At 37.8% G+C, this 22,191-nt stretch overlaps 2 protein-coding genes across 6 annotated transcripts in view; both read left to right on the top strand.

The window, feature by feature from the left end:
• Positions 1 to 22,191, top strand: part of BBS9 (Bardet-Biedl syndrome 9) — a 617,615-nt gene that overhangs the window by 294,080 nt on the left and 301,344 nt on the right. For all 4 annotated transcript variants that reach the window (XM_030932359.1, XM_030932358.1, XM_030932357.1 and 1 more), the window contains 2 exons: positions 1,364 to 1,536; positions 4,989 to 5,141. In XM_030932359.1, coding sequence (XP_030788219.1) covers positions 1,364 to 1,536; positions 4,989 to 5,141 — 326 coding nt within the window. The remainder of the gene's footprint in view (positions 1 to 1,363; positions 1,537 to 4,988; positions 5,142 to 22,191) is intronic.
• Positions 6,681 to 7,986, top strand: LOC115898254 (high mobility group protein HMG-I/HMG-Y-like). 2 transcript variants are annotated; one of them, XM_030932361.1, is made up of 2 exons: positions 6,715 to 7,036; positions 7,070 to 7,325. In XM_030932361.1, exons 1-2 carry the CDS (start codon positions 6,935 to 6,937, stop codon positions 7,256 to 7,258), a joined length of 291 nt encoding a protein of 96 aa, XP_030788221.1. In that variant the 5' UTR covers positions 6,715 to 6,934; the 3' UTR covers positions 7,259 to 7,325. The 2 variants fall into 2 exon arrangements, with proteins under 2 accessions (XP_030788220.1, XP_030788221.1); XM_030932360.1 differs by having other exon boundaries at positions 6,681 to 7,986.

Below are 22,191 nucleotides of genomic sequence, written 5' to 3'. Positions count from 1 at the left end.
CATTGCGGGTACCTATAATCCCAGCTGCTCGGGAGGCTGAGGCATGAGAATCACTTGAACCGGGGAGCAGAGGTTGCAGTGAACCGAGATCATGCCACTGCACTCCAGCCTGGGCAACAGAGTGAGACCCTGTCTCAAAAAAAAAAAAAAAGAAAAAGAAAAAAAGAAAAAAAGAATAATTCTTTTAAAGGGAGCAAATGTAATAATCTTGGAAGTTATATAAGAATGCCTGGTTTTATGTAGTTAAGTGCCTAGTGAACTGTAGACATAGTAAGTCTCTATATAAATTCAGGAAGACACAATCTTATGAGGCAGTTAAGGTTATTATCTAGTGTTCCGGTGCCTACTCTGTTACTAACTGGCTAGTAACACTGTTTCTCTCATAGGGCTGTTAGGGTTTAAATGAGAAAGTGAATGTAAAGTGCTTAAAATGTGGCTGGTGCAGATTGAACTCCCATGAATATCAGAGAAATCAAGATTTGAGTAGATGAGATTAAAGCCAGGTCCTGATGAAGAAGCAGGATTTAGGCAGAAGGAGATGAACTATTAATTCTAGCACTGGCGTTTAATTGCTTTTAATCTTTGGCAAGTCTCTGAAACTCTCTGTGCTTTATTTTCCTTTGTATAAAAAGGGGCTATTGTAGTCACCGTTCTTGGTACACAGTTTGTGCCCAACAAATAATAGCTGTTGTTATCATAGGTATTATTACCACCTCTCTTAGCATCATTGTCACTGTTGTTGTCATCATTTTCAGGGTAGAGCATGGCTAGAAATTGGTCATCTTGGAATAGTGGAGCTGAGGTCTCAGGGAATGAAGGGAAACAAGATTTATATTTAGAAAAGGTTCTGACTGCAAAATCTCTCTTCAAATTAAAGAACTGTTAGAAAAATAGAAAACTTTGATCATGATTACCATGAATTATGCTGATTACAGTATCCAGGATATTGAATTTTATATAGAATACATTTTATTTTACTTTAGTATTTTGAAACGATACTAATGATAACAAATTGTATTCTTGCAATGGCTGTTTTCTTTTTAAATACAGGCCTTTTTAAAGGACTCAAATTTGGGTGTTTTTATTGTACTGAAACCTATTGTAAGATACATAACAAAAAGGACCATACTTTACAGTTTGCCTCTGTGACCACCTACCTTTGGAATTAGATTTGAAAGTGTTAAGTGGTTCATGCAGGGAGCAATGAAGCAGTGAAAGTATTTTTATAAAGCCAGTGGAATCATATCTTTGTTACAAAAATGAAATCTTTGAACTTTTAAAGTCAGGATTATTGATAATTCATGTAGCTTTATCTAGTAATTCTGTGTTACTAAGCATTTTTCTTTAATTTTTTTTCTCTCAGAACGATATCGCATTCAGAGTGAACAATTTGAAGATCTTTGGCTCATAACCAATGAGCTTATTCTTCGCCTTCAAGAATATTTTGAAAAACAGGGAGTCAAAGATTTTGCATGTTCTTTTTCTGGATCTATGCCCCTTCAAGAATATTTTGAGTTGATTGATCATCATTTTGAGGTGTGTATGATCATAACCCATATAATCTATAATCCTTAAATATGTGAAAGAGAAATATATGCTATAGAAGAATTCTGTATACATGCCATTAGGCTATGTGCTTCTCGTTGTTTTTCTTATGTGAATGGTGGATTTTGTGAATCCATTCCATGCCCACTTGCCCAGTTTGTGATCAATTACAGACATTTACAGAGTGGCTGCCTGGAGCTAACCATGTCGTCTGGCCTTGGAACAGAGCTGATTTAATTCTCCCACATGGAGACTTAACCCTTGACCCCAATAACCCAGTGTTAAAACTATTTGAGCTTATCAGAGACCATTTGGCTAACTAATTCTAGCAGGCCATAAATGAGGTGTGATTATAAAGTAAAGTGATTTTTCTTTTTAATGTTTAACAAGCATACCAGAACTTCTGCATCTGAATGAGGGTTAACACTTAAAATATTCCCCCGTATCTGGCACAGTGGGTGCTTGGTAAATGCTGAATGATTCAGTGTATGAATCAATGAGATCTAACAGTAACTTTGTGGCTCTGAATATTTTGCATTTCTTCTTTGGAAGTGCTTTCGGAGCCTGTGTTAGATTCTCTTGAGTATCTCAATGCTGACATGTCTTCATCTTCTGCAGACTGATTTGATGTTTGGGACTAGCCAAATACTTGTTTTGTGAGTGGATTTGACAGTAACAGTCATAGTTTTTTTTAAAAGTCCCATGTATTAAAGTCATCAGGCTCCACTTATATAGTCTATGAACAGACTCTATAGGCAATACAAAAGGGGAATTTTGAGAGAATTTTGAACATTATCCAAGTAAGCATTGGTTCTTAGGGGGACTACATTTCAGTTTAGGGGTGTGTGTGGGGGGGGGGGGGGAGAGGGGGAGAGAGAGAGAGAGAGAGAGAGAGAGAGAGAGAGAGAGAGAATATTACCAGTCATATAATTTTTCAGTCAACCATTGAACATTCTAAGAGCATTGACTTTTCAGCTGTGAAGACTTCTTTAATGTAGTGTGAACATAAAAAGAAAATTTCAGGTGTATACAATTGAATTATGAATAATTATGTCATAATTCCTCATCTATGATGATAACCTGTGATGACAATATTTTCTAGGAATGCATGCCTTTGGTCAAATTGTAGCACCAAAATTGACATGGTCTATAAGAGTATTTTTAGGTATCATATGGAATGTGAATCTTTGCAGTTCTTTGGGATATATTTTAAGAAATTCTTGCTTCACTGTTGGAAACTGAAGTGTAGTGATTTGTGAAAGGGTCCACGGAAAGACTATACTAATTATATATTTGTAATATTTGAAATAGAGAATATTAGATATTACTGACTAATAAGTTTGACATATAATTTTCCCTTTATACTTTCTGGCTAGTAAGTAACTCCCTGGAGTTTGTACATCAGGGGTGTGTCTTTTCTGAGGAGGGACTTAGAGAATATGGTGAACAACAGGCACTTTCGTTTGTTACACACATAAATTAAGGGGGGCATGGTTATTCTTCCTTTGTTCTCTGTCTCCTTTCTCTGCTTTCAGCCATTAGTAAGATTTTAAACTTTGAATGCAGATGGGTTTTGGAATCCAAGTATCCCTTGGAGTATAAGCTTCATGAAGGCAGACATTTTTGTCTGTATTATTCATTGCTTTAATTTCTAGTGCCTGGACCAGGGTTTGGCTCTGAGATCAATAAATATTTGTTCAGCATTGAAAATCTGACATGTGAAAACATTTCAATCACTGCTGCTTGGTTACACTTTCAAAGGAATGATAACCTGGTTGATAGTCTGAGTATTGGGAATATCTTTTTAATTTTTTGGTGTGTCGAGAATTTAGGAAATAAATTATAGCAGTAAATTATACAATTAGAAGAATGAATTATTGATAATTAGGTTAATGTTCTTTTAAAAACTTTATTTAAAAATATTTTTATTACTTAATTTTTGGTATTTTTTTGCTCAAGGGAATATTCTTTGATTTAGTTAGCTACTGAGTGCTTCTAAAATTGAGATTAAAAAAAGTTAAAATTTCAAGTTACTTTTATTTCATATGTAATTGTAGAATGCATGCACTGAAAGGGTAAGGAATTTGGTTTGTTACTAGAAATGTAGTCTATGATATGTTTGACTTATGAGCATTTTGAATATGATATTTATTTCAGCTAGTTTATTACTATTTTGTAAAGTTGAATTAGTGATTCACGTGACCTGATCTTATGAAGTGTCCCTTTTACCCTGTGACTTTGACTAGCTTTCTTTTATTTTAACAATGTTAATTTAAATGAGATGGGTTACAGTGAAGAGAGTCATTTAGGATTCTAATTCCCCAGCCACTCAATCTTTTCTTTGGAGGCAGTGTTTGGTGTCCAGTTTCTTGTATATCTTTCTAGAAATATCCTATGCAGTCACAACTATGTTAATATATAGGTTTCTTCTTTTAAAATAAAAAATAATGGCAGCACATTATACATACTATTTTGTATCATTTTGCTTTGTTTCATTTATCATCTATGCACAGCATTGTGTATCAGCACCTAGTAGTCTTGCAGAATAGTCTTCCTTCTTTAACCAATTCCCCTATTGATGGGAATTTTGATTATTAATAATGTCTTACTGTGATAACAATAGATCAAACAATTTTGTAATGTATATCCTGATGTATACATTACTTTCTGTAAGTGTATCTCTAGTATACATTACTAGAATTAGGATTGTTCAGTCAAATGCTATATGTTTAAGAGCTATTTGTATTAACTTTCATGTAAAACTTTGGCCATTTTTCTGTTGGGTTGTTGCTGATTTCCTACTGATTTCTGTTGGGTTGTGGTCTTTTTCTCGTTGATTTGTAGATGCTTTCTAGATATGGGCATGACTTTGTCTCTGTAGTTATTGCTGTTACTTTTTGCAGTTTGCTGTTTGTCTTATTTTCTTTATAATTTTTAAAAATCATGTAGAATTATATGTTTTTGTTTTTTTAGTTAGTAATTTATCAGGGGTGTGTTTGTGTGTTTGTGTGTGGGTGTGGCTTTTAGCTTTTGACTTACACTAATAAAGGCCTTTCCTATACTAAGATTATTTTAAAAATTCTGATTTTTCTAGTGTTTTTATTGTGTCTAAACTTTTAATCTCTGCATTGATTTTGCTGTAAAGAATGAGAAAAGATTTCTTTTTTTTCCCATGTAACCAATTATTGAAAAACACCTATTAAATGATCTGTTTTTCCTCCAGTGATACTGGATAACTTTTACAAAGTTTCCATTTGATCTGTTCCACTGTATCATCTGTGAATTAGTGACTCATGTACCAAATACAACATTGTTTTAATTCCCTTAATTCTCTAATACATTTAAATTTCTTCATTACTCTTTTATTATCATTGTGTATATTTTTTCTTTGAAGATGTATTTTGTGTCCATTTAATCTCAATTTAAGAAATTATTCATTGCAGCTACGGATAAATGGTGAAAAATTAGAAGAACTCTTATCTGAGAGAGCTGTACAATTTCGGGCCATTCAACGCCGGCTATTAGCAAGATTCAAAGATAAAACCCCCGCCCCTCTTCAACACCTGGACACCTTGTTAGATGGAACCTACAAGCAGGTCAGTTTAATATCAGTAACAGTTTTCTATTACTGGCTATAATTTTTTTGTCACCCTGGAGTCATGTACCAGAATATCCAAGATAAGGTATTCATTTCCAGTGCTTTAAGGAACATAAGCTTTAGAGTCAGAAAACCCTAAGTTCAGAGTCAAACTCTGCTGCTTTCTAATTGTGTGACGTTGGGTAAATTACATGAGCACCATCAGTTTCCACATATTACCTCCCAAAGTTGTTGTGAGGATTTTTAATCTTTTATGTAAAGCAACAAGAACAATGCCAAGCACGTAATATGTGCTTGATAAATAGTAGCTGTTGTGATTAGTATTGTGAGACAGTTCTTGGTGCATTCCATAATTATTACCATAATTCTCCAACTGTCTTACCAAGCAACTGGCTCATACTTCTAGTATTATGTCAGTTGATATTTTGAGATGGAATTCTTAAGCAGCATAGTTCAAAAAGTTCTAGTTTAAAATATATTTTCTCTTCTTCTTGATCACCTTCCAACCATAGTTTATGATTTGCATGACTGGGTGATCTGGCTGTCACTCTTAAGGCATTGTCTCTCCAAAAACCATTCAAAATTATCATCTCTTGCTTAAAAATTATTTTTTAAATTTGAAAATAATTTTTAAAAATCATGAGAAGGCCCCTACCAGCTCTACTATAATGTCTTTGAATGATTATAATGAAGACTTTGACTGACTGCATTGTGTATTCCTATATTTCTTCACAATGTTACTCTCCTGTTTCAAAGTGAGTATTGCTGCTATGAATATTCTGTTGATTTTTTGAATTGAGGTTTTTAATTGAGATAATTCTATATTTCTGTGTAGTTGTAACAAATAATGCAGAGAGCTCTCATGTCTCCTTTAACCGCTTTCTTCCAATGGTAACATTTTGCAAAACTGTGATATAATATCATAAATAGTATATTGATATTAATAAAATCCACAGGTCTTATTCTGACTTAATGTACTCACTTATGTGGGTGTGTGTATTAAGTTGTATACAATTTATCACGTGTAGATTCAACATGTGTCACTACATTCTAGACGCTTCACCACAGAACTCCTTCATGTGGTCCTTTATCACTACATTTCTGCCCTTCTCCCCTGCCCCACTCCATTCTATTGATTTTGAAAGGACAAAATCAGATTTTTGTTTTCAGAATTAATTTTCCTCGGGGACAGAAAAATAGCTTACTATGTTTTTGTTCATAATACATTTGTTTCTTAAAAATTTCATGGTTAGACCGGGTGCGGTGGCTCATGCCTGTAATCCCAGCACTTTGGGAGGCCGAGGCGGGCGGATCACGAGGTCAGGACATCAAGACCATCCTGGCTAATATGGTCAATACCGTCTCTACTGAAAATATAAAAAATTAGCTGGGCGTGGTGGCAGGCACCTGTAATCCTGGCTACTCGGGAGGCTGAGGCAGGGGAATTGATTGAACCCGGGAGATGGAGGTTGCAGTGAGCCGAGCTTGCACCATTGCACTGCAGCCTGGGTGACAGAGCAAGACTCCATCTAAAAAAAAAAAATAAAAATAAAAAAAAATAAAAAAATTCGGCTCCTCTAATTGGGACTCCGAGCCGGGGCTATTTCTGGCGCTGGCGCGGCTCCAAGAAGGCATCCGCATTTGCTACCAGCAGCGGCCGCGGCGGAGCCAGGCCGGTCCTCAGCGCCCAGCACCGCCGCTCCCGGCAACCCGGAGCGCGCACCGCAGGCCGGCGGCCGAGCTCGCGCATCCCAGCCATCACTCTTCCACCTGCTCCTTAGAGAAGGGAAGATGAGCGAATCGAGCTCGAAGTCCAGCCAGCCCTTGGCCTCCATGCAGGAAAAGGACGGCACTGAGAAGCGGGGCCGGGGCAGGCCGCGCAAGCAGCCTCCGGTGAGTCCCGGGACAGCGCTGGTAGGGAGTCAGAAGGAGCCCAGCGAAGTGCCAACACCTAAGAGACCTCGGGGCCGACCAAAGGGAAGCAAAAACAAGGGTGCTGCCAAGACCCGGAAAACCACCACAACTCCAGGAAGGAAACCAAGGGGCAGACCCAAAAAACTGGAGAAGGAGGAAGAGGAGGGCATCTCGCAGGAATCCTCGGAGGAGGAGCAGTGACCCATGCGTGCCGCCTGCTCCTCACTGGGGGAGCAGCTTCCTTCTGGGACTGGACAGCTTTGCTCCGCTCCCACCGCCCCCACCCCTTCCCCAGGCCCACCATCACCACTGCCTCTGGCCGCCACCCCCATCTTCCACCTGTGCCCTCACCACCACACTACACAGCACACCAGCCGCTGCAGGGCTCCCCTGGGCTGAGTGGGGAGCAGTTTTCCCCTGGCCTCAGTTCCCAGCTCCCCCCACCCATCCACGCATACACACATGCCCTCCTGGACAAGGCTAACATCCCACTTAGCCGCACCCTGCACCTGCTGCGTCCCCACTCCCTTGGTGGTGGGGACATTGCTCTCTGGGCTTTTGGTTTGGGGGCGCTCTCTCTGCTCCTTCACTGTTCCCTCTGGCTTCCTGTAGTGGGACCTGGGAGGGTTCCCCTGGCCTTAAAAGGGGCCCAAGCCCCATCTCATCCTGGCCCACCCTACTCCACTGCCCTGGCAGCAGCAGGTGTGGCCAGTGGAGGAGGTGCTGGCCCCAGGATTCTCCCAGCCAAACTGTCTTTGTCACCACATGGGGCTCACACTTTTCATCCTTCCCCACCTTCCCTAGTCCCTGCACTAGGTTGGACGGCCCCCTTTGGCTCCAGGAAGGCAGGAGGGGTGTGTCCTTACTGCCCCCTTTGGCTCCAGGAAGGCAGGAGGGGTGTGTCCTTACTCCCTCTTCACTGTGGCCGCAGCCCCCTTGCCCTCCACCTGGGATCTGAGTACATGTTGTGGTGATGGAGATGCAGTCGCTTATTGTCCAGGTGACGCCCACAGGTGAGCCCTGTGGCCGTCACCTGAGGTGGGCTGGGGCTGCTCCCCTAACCCTACTTTGCTTCCGCCACTCAGCCATTTCCCCATCCTCAGATGGGGCACCAATAACAAGGAGCTCACCCTGCCCTCTCCCAACCCCCCTCCTGCTCCTCCCTGCCCCCCAAGGTTCTGGTTCCATTTTTCCTCTGTTCACAAACTACCTCTGGACAGTTGTGTTGTTTTTTGTTCAATGTTCCATTCTTCGACATCCGTCATTGCTGCTGCTACCAGCGCCAAATGTTCATCCTCATTGCCTCCTGTTCTGCCCACGATCGCCTCCCCCGAGATACTCTTTGTGGGGAAGAGGGGCTGGGGCATGGCAGGCTGGGTGACCGACTACCCCAGTCCCAGGGAAGGTGGGGCCCTGCCCCTAGGATGCTGCAGCAGAGTGAGCAAGGGGGCCCGAATCGACCATAAAGGGTGTAGGGGCCGCCACCTCCCCCTGTTCTGTTGGGGAGGGGTAGCCGTGTTTGTCCCAGCCTGGGGCTCCCCCTCTGGTTTCCTATTTGCAGTTACTTGAATAAAAAAAAAATATCCTTTTCTGGAAAAAAAAAAAAAAAAAAAAAAAATTCATGGTTATTTGAAAATTAGCAACAAGTTAAAGGATAGACTATAGTAGCAGTGGAATATTGGAAAGAACATTGGGCTTGGAATTCAAACACCGCAGTGTTGTTGCTTATTAGCTGTGTGGTTTCTGGCAGTTCCCTTACCCTCCCAGAACTTCTGTTTTGTTCCATAAAATGGGATGACTATTCTTTTGTTACAAAGATTATATTCCATAATGTATGGAATTTACAAATTTTTTTCCACAAATATAGACTGCCAATTTTGTGTGTGTGTGTGCTGGGGTAATTATATAATTCTTCAGTCAGTAGGCACCAATACCCTGTCTGTTCCACACCTCTTTTCCTCTTTAATACTCTTTTTGTTTTGGTTTGTTTTCTATTTCTTTCCTTCTTTTCCTTTTCCTTTCTCCCATTTCTTTGTTCACTTCTCTGTCTCATTCTGAGGTCTACTGCCATAACTGCCTGCCATACTGGAGACTGAAGGTATCGTCAACCTTGTCTTTAATGATGTTGTATCTTTTTGTAGACACAATGGTGGGAGGACATTTAAAGGAACTTGAAGAGGATGCTTGATTTAATGCTTTCCAGATTTTCTATATAGTAAGACTTCATCTTTTATACATCTAAAGTGCAGAGGTTTTTATTTTTTCTGCTTAGCCTCAGGGTTGAGGTTTTCCATGATTTGTAATATTACAGACAAGACAATCAAAACTATGGCTTTTCACTTGAATATATGTTGTTAAGTCCCATGCCTTTTAGATTAACGAAAAGAATGAATAAGCATTTGAAGGAAAAATAAGAGTACTATAAGGATTTTGACTTAATTTTTATGTACCTTGCCATTCAATTATATATATATATATATATATATATATATATATATATATATTTGTAATAGATTAGGGTGAGGTGTTGATTGTTCAATAAGTTTCTTGAGCATAATAAAGTCTATTTTAATTCCGTTTAGTCAATTTTTTAATGACATACTTAACACTTGGATATAATTTCCCAAAGAAAATTATAACATGGTACGTAATGCTAAATTTCCCATCTTGGTTCCTCATCATCTGCTCAAAAATGTAATCATTCTTACTGTTTTTGTTTCTTTTCACATCTTTTTTTTTGGCATATAGAAATGAAATATTGTTTCATCAGGCTAAAAAAACTCCATAAAGAGTATCATACTATATGTATTAACCTAGCTTTCTTTTTTCTTTTTCTTCTAAAGTATGTACTGGAACTCTTTGCATATTAGTGCATAGATGTACTTCTCTATTTGTAATGGTTACATAATAGTTTATGATATAGACAGTCTGTATGTAGTATGGGCAATCACAGTTTATTAAAGGACAAATCTTAATGATAGTTTTCATGCTGAGTCTAACATTGAGAAAAATCCCTTTTCGACAACTCTCCTGGGATCAAACAAGCATACCACATACCTTATCATCACATACCTTCTGTTTAGTGTTTTTCTTATCTTTATGCTTTGCCTAGGTAGGGAGCATGATTTACATGATGGATTAGCCAAGCTCATGAAATAACAAGCCATGCTAGAGTCCATTCCTGTCCCTGTGGCATAACCCCATTGCATGACTTTACTGGATTTTAAAAGTGTTTTCCTAATGTGCCACTTTAAAATTATATCTGCTACCTGTTTGGAGGTTTTTTTTTTTTCCTCCTGTGATGGGATCTTTTGATTTTTTGGCAAAGTGTTCTCTATGAGACACACATATACACATGCACACATACACCAGCATACCCATACATACACATTACCTTACAGATACGTTGTACCGGATTGTTGCTCAACCAATAGTATATGAAAATGCCTGCTTTCCTAGGTATTATTACTTATTTTCATCTTTACAATTTTTGACTGAAACAGTAATTTGATTGTTGTTTTACTTCTTACCTCTTTCGTTGCTTACCAGAGATGCTGCATATTTTTCACATGTTAATTGGCAGTTTGTATTTCTTTTTTATGATTTACATATATACACCTTTTGTTTAATATTCTATCATGTTCATCTTTTTCTTACCATTTTGTGCATATTAAGAGTGATAATCTTTGATCATACTTTCATCACACATGTAAATGCTTGGTACCTATTTACGTATGTAATCTCTCATACATAAAAAAGTTTTACCAGTTTGTCATTTGCCTGTTATTTTTTATTTGTAATGTATTTTTGACACATGAGGTTTAAAAAACATTTGCATAGTTAAATCTATCCATTTTTTTCCTTTAGGTTTTTCTGCCTAGAAAATCCTTCCCTATGTATGCCAAGAGTATATGAATATCAATTTATAAATTTTCTAACATTTCTATGCTATGATTCTTTAAATACACTTTTTTTACTCCATCTGGAATTTATTATGCAATTTGGTGAGAATCTAATCTCCCTGCCAAAAATGGTGAGCTTGTTGTCTCAGCCCCTGCCTATCGTATATTCCATTCTTCTACTGAGCTAAAATACTACCTGTATCATTTAACAGTTTTACTGTATAGCAAACCATCCCAAACCTTAGTGGCTTAAAACAACAATAATTCATTATTGTTCATGAGTCTCTGGATTAGCTTGGTAGTTCTGTTGATCTGGGTCATGCTTGACTGATCTTGGCTAGGCTCACTCATGTGTCTCTGGTCAGCTGGTGGCTCAGCTCGCGACTGGAAAGCTAGGATGTATTTACTCATGTATTTGGCAGATGGCTTGCAGTTAGCTGAAATAATTTGGCCACATGTCTCTCATGGTCCAGCAGGCTAGATTGGGCTTGTTCACATGGTGACTATATGTACCAATGCACAAGCACTTTTCAAGCCTCTGTTTGTGTCATGTTTCTAGTGTTCCATTGGCTTTGGTCAATTCAGATTAAAGAGGTGGGGATATAGACTTTGCCTCTTTGTTGAAGGAGTGGAGAATTGTGTACTTTTTTTATAATCTTTCCTCCTTCTTTCAACATATATTAAATTAGCAAACTATTTTAAATGAACATTTCTTTTTGAAACTTTTCTAACCCTTGAATTTAGGTTTTCTATACTTAAAGATGTCTTTTCTTCTATACTTTTGACATTGAAATTTAAATTTTTGTTGTCATTAAAATCTTACTCACTCATAAGCAGTTGTGGTCTATGGACTCTGAAGATAATTTATCTGAAAATTAATTAGATTTTTCAAGAGTCGTTTAAAGCAAACAGAGCAGGCTGGGTATGGTGACTCACACCTGTTATCCCGGGACTTCGGGAGGCTGAGGCAGAAAGATCCCTTGAGCCCAGGAGTTCGAGATCCCTATGAGGAACATAAAGAGACCCTGTCTCTACATAAAATTTGAAAATTAGCTGATAGTGGTGGCACTCACCTGTGGTCTCAGCTACTCAGGAGGCTGAGGTGGGAGGATTGCTTTAGCCCAGGAGGTTGCGGCTACAATGAGCCATGATTGTGCCTTTGTAGTCTACCCTGGGCGACAGTGTGAAACCCTGTCTCAAAACAAACAAACAAACAAATAAAAAATAAAGAAATAAATAAAAAATAATGCAAACAGAGCACCAGTGTTGTTTTTAGGCGAGTAAAACTGTCTGAGTATTTGCCCATATGCTTAGTTATGGTCAGTTCTTTGAAGGATGGAATCTATTATCCAGTTTTTTTGTTGGTCTTCACCTTAGCTTTGTCCAGGACTGGCTTCATGGGCATGTCACCTGCACAGTCACACAGAGCCCTGTTTTTGGTTTAATGCTCTGTAGTAGCCATATTGAGTTTCTTAATACTTTTAGAACAAGGGACCCTGTATTTTTATTTTTCTCTGGGCACCTCAAATAATGTAGCTGGTCCTGGCCCTGTTAGGATAATAACAACTTTCTGATGAGTAGAACAAGAGACCTGGGAGTTCAAATACAGAGCAAAGTTCAAATAGAGAACAGCCCTATTACCTCTACCCCAAATCATATGTAGGCCTCTCCAAAGATGAAGAAAAGGAGATGCAATGGACATCAGTGGTAGCTCTTCTGGATAGCTCAAGTGCTTCTTTTTGGGACAAACATATTGGTTAACTGGCAATGAGGCAGCCATCCATGAAGGGTTATCTCATTTAGGACGATCATCCTGCAATCAGCCCTCTCTTGGCCTATTGTGGGGGGCAGCCTCTTATTATATTTCTAACAGGTGGGTCACTCGCTTCAAGATGCATCATTAATAGTTTTGAGTTTTGATACAAAAGCCAACCACTTCCCTCCCTATTTTCAAATGCAGGTTATTTCCTGTATCCTGTACAGGAACCCTCAAAGCCACATTCCCCTCTTATTTTTGCTAGCATGCCTTGCCTACATAGTGTCTACCACTGCATCATACTCCAGTGGGAGCATACAACAAGCACCCTTACTGAGGCCAACCTAAGGTTGAAGCAAGGAGAGGGGACCTGGGATTATCAATCTGGAAAAAGCATAGCATGATTCTTACAAGGGAAGGATTTGGCCTCCAGTGAATAAATATTTTTCAGTTGCCCACCACAGTTTCAGTAATTATGTTGTATTATGCAGCCATAAAAAAAGAACAAGATTATATCCTTTCCAGGGACATAGATGGAGCTGGAGGCCATTATCCTTAGCAAACTAACACAGGAACAGGAAACTAAATACTACATATTCTCACTTATAAGTGGGAGCTACATAGAGAGGAACAACACACACTGGGGCCTATTGGAGGGTGAGGGGTAGGAGGAGGGAGAGGATCAGGAAAAGTAACTAATGGGTACTAGGCTCAGTATGTGAGTGGTGAAATAATCTGTAAAACAAACCCCCATGACACAAGTTTACCTATGTAACAAACCTGCACATGTACCCCTGAACTTAAAATACAAGTTAAAACTAATAAAATTTTGGGACAAATATCATCCTTTTTGAAAGAATTTTCGTCTTTACTTTTAGCTTTGGAGGTATAATTTTGAAAGAATGTAATCGTGTTGAGAATGTCTTCTTTTCAGTAGTTAGAAACCTAAATTTCCTCATTCGTAAAATTGGAATACTGCTTTCTCAATCAATTGAATGTATTTTTGGAGGGCCTAAGAAATAAAGTAGGAGAAAAGAAAGGAAATTCTTATTTATTGGGTGTCTGCTGAGTTTGAAGTAAATTTTATTTATTACTTCATTTAATACTTAGAATCATCATGTGAGGGTGGCATTATTGTTTATAGAGGAAGAACCTGAGACTCTGTAGAGTTAAGAAACTCGCTCAGTGTTACATAGATGCTAAACGTTGTATTCCAAAGTCCAGGCTTTAGAATATCATGTGGCAATTTTACTTTAATAATTGCCAGGTGGTACATAGACAGCCTGGATTTTCTTTAGCAAAATTATGGTCAGGGTAAAGAAAAAGGAGATGTGTGCAAACTGCACATGTTCATGCTATGTATATGTATATTCATGATCTTCTAATAGTCATTGTATACACACCTATTAGAAAGGTAACAAAATCTTTTGGAGAGTTCCCTCAAATCTGAAATTATATCTGAAACTTAAGTATCAGAGGCCTTTTTTTTTTTTTGTGACTTTGTTGATTTCGCATATACCGAAGTTTAGCTTCTTTGCCTTCAAATGCTGATGCTTATTGGCAGAAAAGTTTTGCAAAATAAATTTTCTATTTCATTATAAAATTTTCACATGAATTTGTTAGTCAAAGCAAGACTGATTGGTTGAGTAAATTGAAATGGGAGAAATTAGACTTACCCTATGACTTGGCTTATGTTTTGATGCTATTGTATGTACTGGGGTTGTTCTCCTCACTTCAACACTAACTCTCTGTTGTAGCAGAGGGAAAATGTCTACCGATCTAAAAGTTGGTGTCAGATGACGTATGTGTGATGTAATGACTGGTAGTCCTTCATGTTCTAGAGAAGCCGTTGGCTGATTTTTCTCTTCTACAAAACAGAGGCTGTATTAGGCATAATTTTAAATAGAGATCCTGTGGTTTGGAGTTTGCTCTTTGTTGCTTTTTCTGTACTCAAAACTTCCTTCCACTCTGTTTATTTGTATAGTATTGATATATAAAAATCATTTTAAGTCACGCAGAAGCCTAAGAGCTTTTTGGTCCATGGGTTTTTTAAATGAGCGTGATTTTGGCGATAACACAGAGGAATATATAATGAAACCATTCAGAGGCCCACTTTCCTCATTGTCATGGACAAGTAAAAATAATATGCTGAGAGACTGAGAAGGAGCTTTCATGGATGTGGTGACGTTGCTGGGCTTGTTTTTCTTTTTTTTTTTTGCTTTTCCTTAGGAATGTTTGTTTCTTCTTCTTCTTTTTTTTTTTTTTATTATACTTTAAGTTCTAGGGTACATGTGCACAACATGCAGGTTTGTTACATATGTATACATGTGCCGTGTTGGTGTGCTGCACCCATTAACTTGTCATTTACATTAGGTATATCTCCTAATGCTATCCCTCCCCCAACCCCCTCCCCACAATAGGACCCTGTGTGTGATGTTCCCCTTCCTGTGTCCAAGTGATCTCATTGTTCAATTCCCACCTATGAGTGAGAACATGCGGTGTTTGGTTTTCTGTTCTTGCGATAGTTGGCTGAGAATGATGGTTTCCAGCTGCATCCATGTCCCTACAAAGGACACGAACTCATCCTTTCTTATGGCTGCATAGTATTCCATGGTGTATATGTGCCACATTTTCTTTATCCAGTCTGTCACTGATGGACATTTGGGTTGATTCCAAGTCTTTGCTATTGTGAATAGTGCCGCAATAAACATACGTGTGCATGTGTCTTTAAAGCAGCATGATTTATAATCCTTTGGGTATATACCCAGTAATAGGATGACTGGGTCAAATGGTATTTCTAGTTCTAGATCCTTGAGGAATCGCCACACTGTCTTCTACAATGGTTGAACTAGTTTACAATCCCACCAACAGTGTAAGTGTTCCTATTTCTCCACATCCTCTCCAGCACCTGTTGTTTCCTGATTTTTTAATGATTGCCATTCTAACTGGTATGAGATGGTATCTTATTGTGATTTTGATTTGCATTTCTCTGATGGCGAGTGATGATGAGCATTTTTTCATGTGTCTGTTGGCTGTATGAAGGTCTTCTTTTGAGAAGTGTCTGTTTATATCTTTTGCCCACTTTTTGATGGGGTTGTTTGTTTTTTTCTTGTAAATTTGTTTGAGTTCTTTGTAGGTTCTGGATATTAACCCTTTGTCAGATGAGTAGATTGCAAAAATTTCATCCCATTCTGTAGGTTGCCTGTTCACTCTGATGGTATTTTCTTTTGCTGTGCAGAAGCTCTTTAGTTTAATTAGATCCCATTTGTCAATTTTGGCTTTTGTTGCTGTTGCTTTTGGTGTTTTAGACATCTGGGCTTGTTTTTCATATAACCACTTAAGAGCTAAAAGGAGATTCTCAGAAGGTGATAGAGTAAATAGGTGAGAAAGGAGGAGGAGACAGAAATTTGCAATCGTATGTTTGCGGATGAACGGGGTGGTAAGTGAAAACAAAACAAAACAAAAAAACTGAGATGTCAGTAAAATAATGGAATTTGTATGTTTTTACCCTATAATTTTACTCTTAAATATTTAGGCAAGGAAATAGTTCACAAAGAAAAACAATACATTCATCAAGATGTTCATTTATATTATTAATTATCTTTGCAGGAAATTGTAACCAGCTTTCTAGTTGGAAAGTGATTAGGTTTATCATAGTACTACTATTTGATATGATATAATTGCATATCATTATTCCATTTCATTATTTTCAAAACCAGAATGGTATATCAAAACATTTTATGTAACTGACAAAAGCAGATTATGAAATAGTGTATAGTAAGTTACAAATAATGAAATAGATGTGTCTATAATAGATAAATGTGCAAAAAATTGAAAATGGCGTATGTTTGTTTTAGATGACTTTACATTTTTATGCAATTTTTAAAAATGTTATAATTTGATGAGTACATGGATAGCAAGAATTAATATTGTGCAAATGGCCATATTGCCTAAGATAATTTATAGATTAATGGTAGTCCCATTAAACTACCATTGAAATTCTTCACAGAATTAGAGAAACTATTTTAAAATTTATATGGAACCAAAAAAAGAGCACGAATAGCCAAGACAATCCTAAGCAAAAAGAGCAAAGCTGGAGGCATCACTCCACCTGACTTCAAACTACTGCAAGGCTACAGTAACCAAAACAGCATGGTACTGGTACAAGAACACACACACACAGACCAATGTAACAGAATAGAGAACTCAGAAATAAGACTGCACAACTACAACCATGTGATCTTTGACAAACCTGACAAAAATAATCAGTGGGGAAAGAATTCCTTATTTAATAAATGGTGCTAGGAGAGCTAGCTAGCCATATGCAAAAAGTGAAACTGGACCTCTTCCTTACACCAAATACCAACGCTAACTCAAGATTGATCATGACTATCATCAGAGTGAACAGACAACCTACAGAATGGGAAAAAATATTTGCAGTCTCTCCATCTGACAAAGGTCTAATAGCTAGAGTCTACAAGGAACTTAAACAAATTTACAAGAAAAAAACAAACCCATTAAAAAGTGGGCAAAGGACATGAACAGAAACGTCTCAAAAGAAGACATACCTGTAGCCAAAAAGCATCTGGAAAAAAAGCTCAGCATCACTGATCATTAGAGAAATGCAAATCAAAACTATAATGAGATACCATCTCACACACCAGTCAGAATGGGTATAATTAAAACCTCAAAAAACAGCAGATACTGGTGAGGCTGAAGAGAAAAAGGAACATGTTTATACTGTTGGTGGAAGTGTAATTTAGTTCAACCTTGTGGAAGACAGTGGTGATTTCTCAAAGACCTAGAGGCAGAAATACCATTTGACTGAGCAATCCCATTACTGGGTATATACCTAAAAGAATATAAATTTTCATATGCATACATACAAATGCATGTATGCATATGTCCATTGCAGCACTATTCACAATAACAAAAACATGGAATCAACCGAATGCCCGTCAGTGATAGATTAGATAAAGAAAATGTGGTACATACGCACCATGGAATACTATGCAGCTGTCAAACGGAACGAGATCATGTCCTTTGCAGGATCATGGGTGGATCTGGAAGCCATTATCCTCAGCAAACTAATGCAGGAACAGAAAACCAAACACTGCATGTTCTCACTTATAAGTGGGAGCTGAATGATGAGAACACATGGACACATTGTGAGGGGAAACTGTACACACTGGGGCCTGTGGGAGTGGGGTCAGGGAAGGGAGAGCATCAGGAGGAATAACTAATGGGTGCTGGGATTAATATCTAGGTGATAGATTGATCTGTGCAACAAACCACTGTGCCACCTGTTTACTTGTGTAATAAACCTGCACATCCTGCATGTGTACTCTTGAACTTAAAATAATAGTTGAAGGAAAAATAAATAAAAATTAAAAATAATTGATGAGCATACAAATAGCTTTTTTAAAACAATGTGAATGCATTAATTTACTGAATCATACACTTGAAAATAGTTAAGGTGGTAAATTTTATGTTATGTGTGTTTTACCAGATATAATACCACAGATAACAACTTTTTGAAAACTGGGTTGTAGTTATGGAACTCATGTTCTTCATTGGTAATTCTGAGGGAGCTATTTTCTCTTTCCTGTCTATACCCTATGAACTTGTTTCTCTGGTCTCAGAATGTTTAGAGTTTTGAATTATTCCATATATGAGTTAGTTTATTTCTGTTCACTCAAAAAAGAGCAGTTAGATAACTGAATGGTATGCTTGAGTGATTGTAAAGGTGGATGTTCTCTTGCTCTGTCTGACCTTTGCTAGTTTCTCAGCCAAACAAGAGCAATATACAAAGCTCTTTCAAAATTTTGTAAATTTTTCTTCATCCGGGTCAGAGTAATCTCCAAAGAGTGTTTGTTATAAGTATGTCCCTGATGTATTCAGTATCTGTGTGGGTGTAGAGTCTATACACTGTCTGACAGAAATTTGTTCAAGTCACAAATGTGAGCCACATATATGATTTTTAATTTCCTAGAAGGTTAAAAGAGTAAAGTGAAACAAGTTAAAATAATTTTAACAATGTATTTTATTTAATTAATTAATTTATTTTTTGAGACAAAGTCTCGCTCCATCACCCAGGCTAGCATACAGTGGTATTATCTCGGCCCACTGCTGGGACTACAGGCACATGCCACAAACCTGGCTAATTTTTGTATTTTTAGTAGAGACAGGCTTTCCCTAGGTTGGCCAGGCAGGTCACAAACTCAAGTGACCTGCCCACCTTGGCCTCCCAAAGTGCTGGGTTTACAGGTGTGAGCTACCATGCTCAGCCCAACAATGTATTTTATTTAACTCTATATATTCAATATATCATTTCAACATGTAGTAAAATTAGAATTATTAATGAGATATTTTATATTTCATAGTAGGTCTTCAAAAATCTGGTTGATTTTATATGTGTAGCACATTTCAAGTGTGAATTAGCTATATGTGGCTATCAGACTGCCGTGCCAGGCATAGAGCATTGTCAGCTCCTCATTTTATGTTGTTTCTTGTGATGTCTTTTTTCTTGAGTTTTTTTTTTTTTTTTCTTTCCTTTAGTCCTTTTAACTTCTTATTCATGCATAGACTATCACTGAGCCAATGATTTTCACTCACTGGATATGAATAGCAGGCAGTTATGAAGCACTCTTAGGTGGTTAGAGAATCACCAGAAACTATACATTCAAATATCGTTTAAAACAATGTCATCAAATTTTATGTCAACAGACTTGAGTCCTAGTTCCAGCTCTTCCTGGTGCTTTGACTTTGGGCATATCACTTCACCTCTCTTGAGCTTCACCTTCTTCGCTTTAATCTGTGGACCCTGTAGATAGAACCTGTCTGAGTAACATCTTGCATGGTGCTTATTTTCCAGTAAAATTCTCAGTAAATGCTCATTGTACCTGCATAACGGTTATGAAAAGGGACTTGGAGTCTTAAATTTTCGTCAGTTCAGAATGTCAGAAATCAGTGGGGCCTTAGGGATCATCCAGTGCCAGCCTTGAAACTGGGGTGAGGTTGGTTGCCCGGCAGCAATTGTCAGGTAGAGCTGTAATGACAATGGTGTAAGTTACAGGGCTGTGTGCGACTGAATCAGTTTCAGAAAAGATATGTAAGTGCAAAGTGTTATTACAACATTGCAGGTATGCTTCCCTGGATTTAGGTATGTAATGCTAATTGACATTAATGGGGATTGTATATACTTCAAGGGGAGAACAGACCTATTATCGTATGAAAACATTCTCCTTTTAATAACCATCTGGTATGCTTTACTTCCCTGGGGTGTGTTCACTTTTTATAAATTGAATGCATGCTTTTTTATCTGCATGTTCTTCAATCAGCATTTGAGTTTTCTGCTTGCTAGTGTTAGCTCGAACAACTGGCTGTATTGTAAATTTAATATTAGGATTTTATCTTGGTAAGTTTATCAGATTCAGTAATTTGGTCACCTTTCTGAAATAAACTATTCTGAGTCAGAAGTAATCAGTGTGTACCCTCTTCTGTTAAAATTTCATTCTATTTGTTGTTTAATCTTGAAAAAAAATTGTCCTTTGAGATATACTCAGAAACAAGATGTTTCTAATATTACAATAAAACTATTAATGGGCTCATTATGTGGAAATGAAAATCTTATCTTTTTGTGTCAGTGATGACAGAAAAATACATAAGTGGCCTCCAATTATCTGTAATTGTATGAGGATTTCTTTCATTTATATTATCTGTCTTCCTGTTTAATCCCATCTGGCACAATTATTCTTTTTGTATTAGTTTTTTGTAAAGGAGTTCTGAATGGTTTGAATTGTGAATTAGCAATTATTACAACCCTTATAACCCTCACAATCCTCCCCTCCACCTTCCTTCGTTTTCCCTCATTTTCTCTCTCTCTTTAAGTAGAGGAAAACAAAGCCAGTTTCCTAGAGAGATTATTTTGTAATCTTTCTCAGCAAAAGAAAAAGATGTGCTGTCTTTATAAGCATATCTATGAACAGCTGAGCAGTTATATCAACCCTGATATGTTTCTCTGTGTATTAATATATAGCGAGCTAATAGTGCTCAGAGTGTTGCTTGAAAGTACCAAATATAACTAAGGATAAATTAAGGTGCTGTACTTCCTAGAAAGATACTTTTATGAGGCCCAGCTGTATATCCTGGAACAATCTAGCAGTAGGAAAAGTGATTTAATGTAATTAAAATAAATGTACTTTGAACATTGGACCTTAAGTGGATTTAAATATATCTGACATACTACCTGAGAATCACTGATAGAATGTCATGCAGTAAGTAAGATCAACACCTATCCAACTTTATCATGCTCCCAGATGGGCCACCTGTATTTTTGTTTTTAACTTCCTTTTTATATGATTTTCAAATCTCTTATAGCAGGATATTAAATTTCAGAGAATTAGGCCCTCACCCAAATATTGATTTCCCCACTTTCCTCCACCCTATCTCATCTAGGACTGGCTTCTAGCCGATCACTTAATATTCTTTTTCGTTTGATTCCCAGTTAGAATGATAAACCAGAAGCCATATTCTTGGAGATGTTTTTCCTGTGAAAGTGATAGATTTTCATGGGACCATTTCCCTCCATCTTTCGTCTCACTTTTGTGATTCAAGGTAAAAGTATTTGAGATGATCTGCCTGTTGACAAAAAGAGTCAAACTGTAGAATATTTGAAGAGATTTATTCTAAGCCAAGTGTGAGCAACCAGTGGCCTGGGGTACAGTCACAAGAGATCCTGAGAACATGTGCCTAAGGTGGTCAGGCTACAGCTTGGAATTATACAATTTAGGGAGACATCGACATCAAGCAATACATGTAAGATGCTGGTTTGGTCTGGTAAGGTGGGACAGCTTGAAGGGGTGGGGGCAGGGCTTCCAGGTCATAGTTGAATTCAAGGATTTTCTAATTGGCAGTTGCTTGAAAGAGTTACATTGTTGTCTAAAGACCTACAATCAATAGAAGGAATATCTGGGTTAAGATAAGACATCCTGGAGACCAAGATTCCCTTGATACAGATTAAACCTTCAGACAGCAGGCTTCAGAGAACAGATTGCCAATGTTTCTTATCAGATTCTCAGTTGATTCTGTCTAGGAAAAAGGCCTGGAAAGGGAAGGGGATTCTACAGAATGTAGATTTTTTTCCCCACAAGAGACAGCTTTGCAGGGCTATTTCAAGATATGACAAAGACACATATTTGGTTTAAAATGTTTTGATTTCCTTCCTTGTATAATATCACGTGATATTTTGCTAGAGTCAGATTGGAAAGTAAGCCATGTTATGTAGGGTTAAATAAAAACTCTGTGATGATACTTCATGGTTTGTAGAGTGTGACTCCTCACGCCCTTGCTAAATCCAGGTCATGGTCTCAAGGAAGCCCATAGGTCCTGGTCCTTATGGTCAAATGTGTCAACAAATTGTCTCACTAGATAAGGTTAATTTTATGAATGTAAATATCTGTGGTTTTCATTTGTTT

Source organism: Rhinopithecus roxellana, chromosome 6 (assembly GCF_007565055.1).
Source record: "Rhinopithecus roxellana isolate Shanxi Qingling chromosome 6, ASM756505v1, whole genome shotgun sequence".
Classification (NCBI taxonomy): Eukaryota; Metazoa; Chordata; class Mammalia; order Primates; family Cercopithecidae; genus Rhinopithecus; species Rhinopithecus roxellana.
This window is presented reverse-complemented; position numbering and strand designations above follow the sequence as displayed.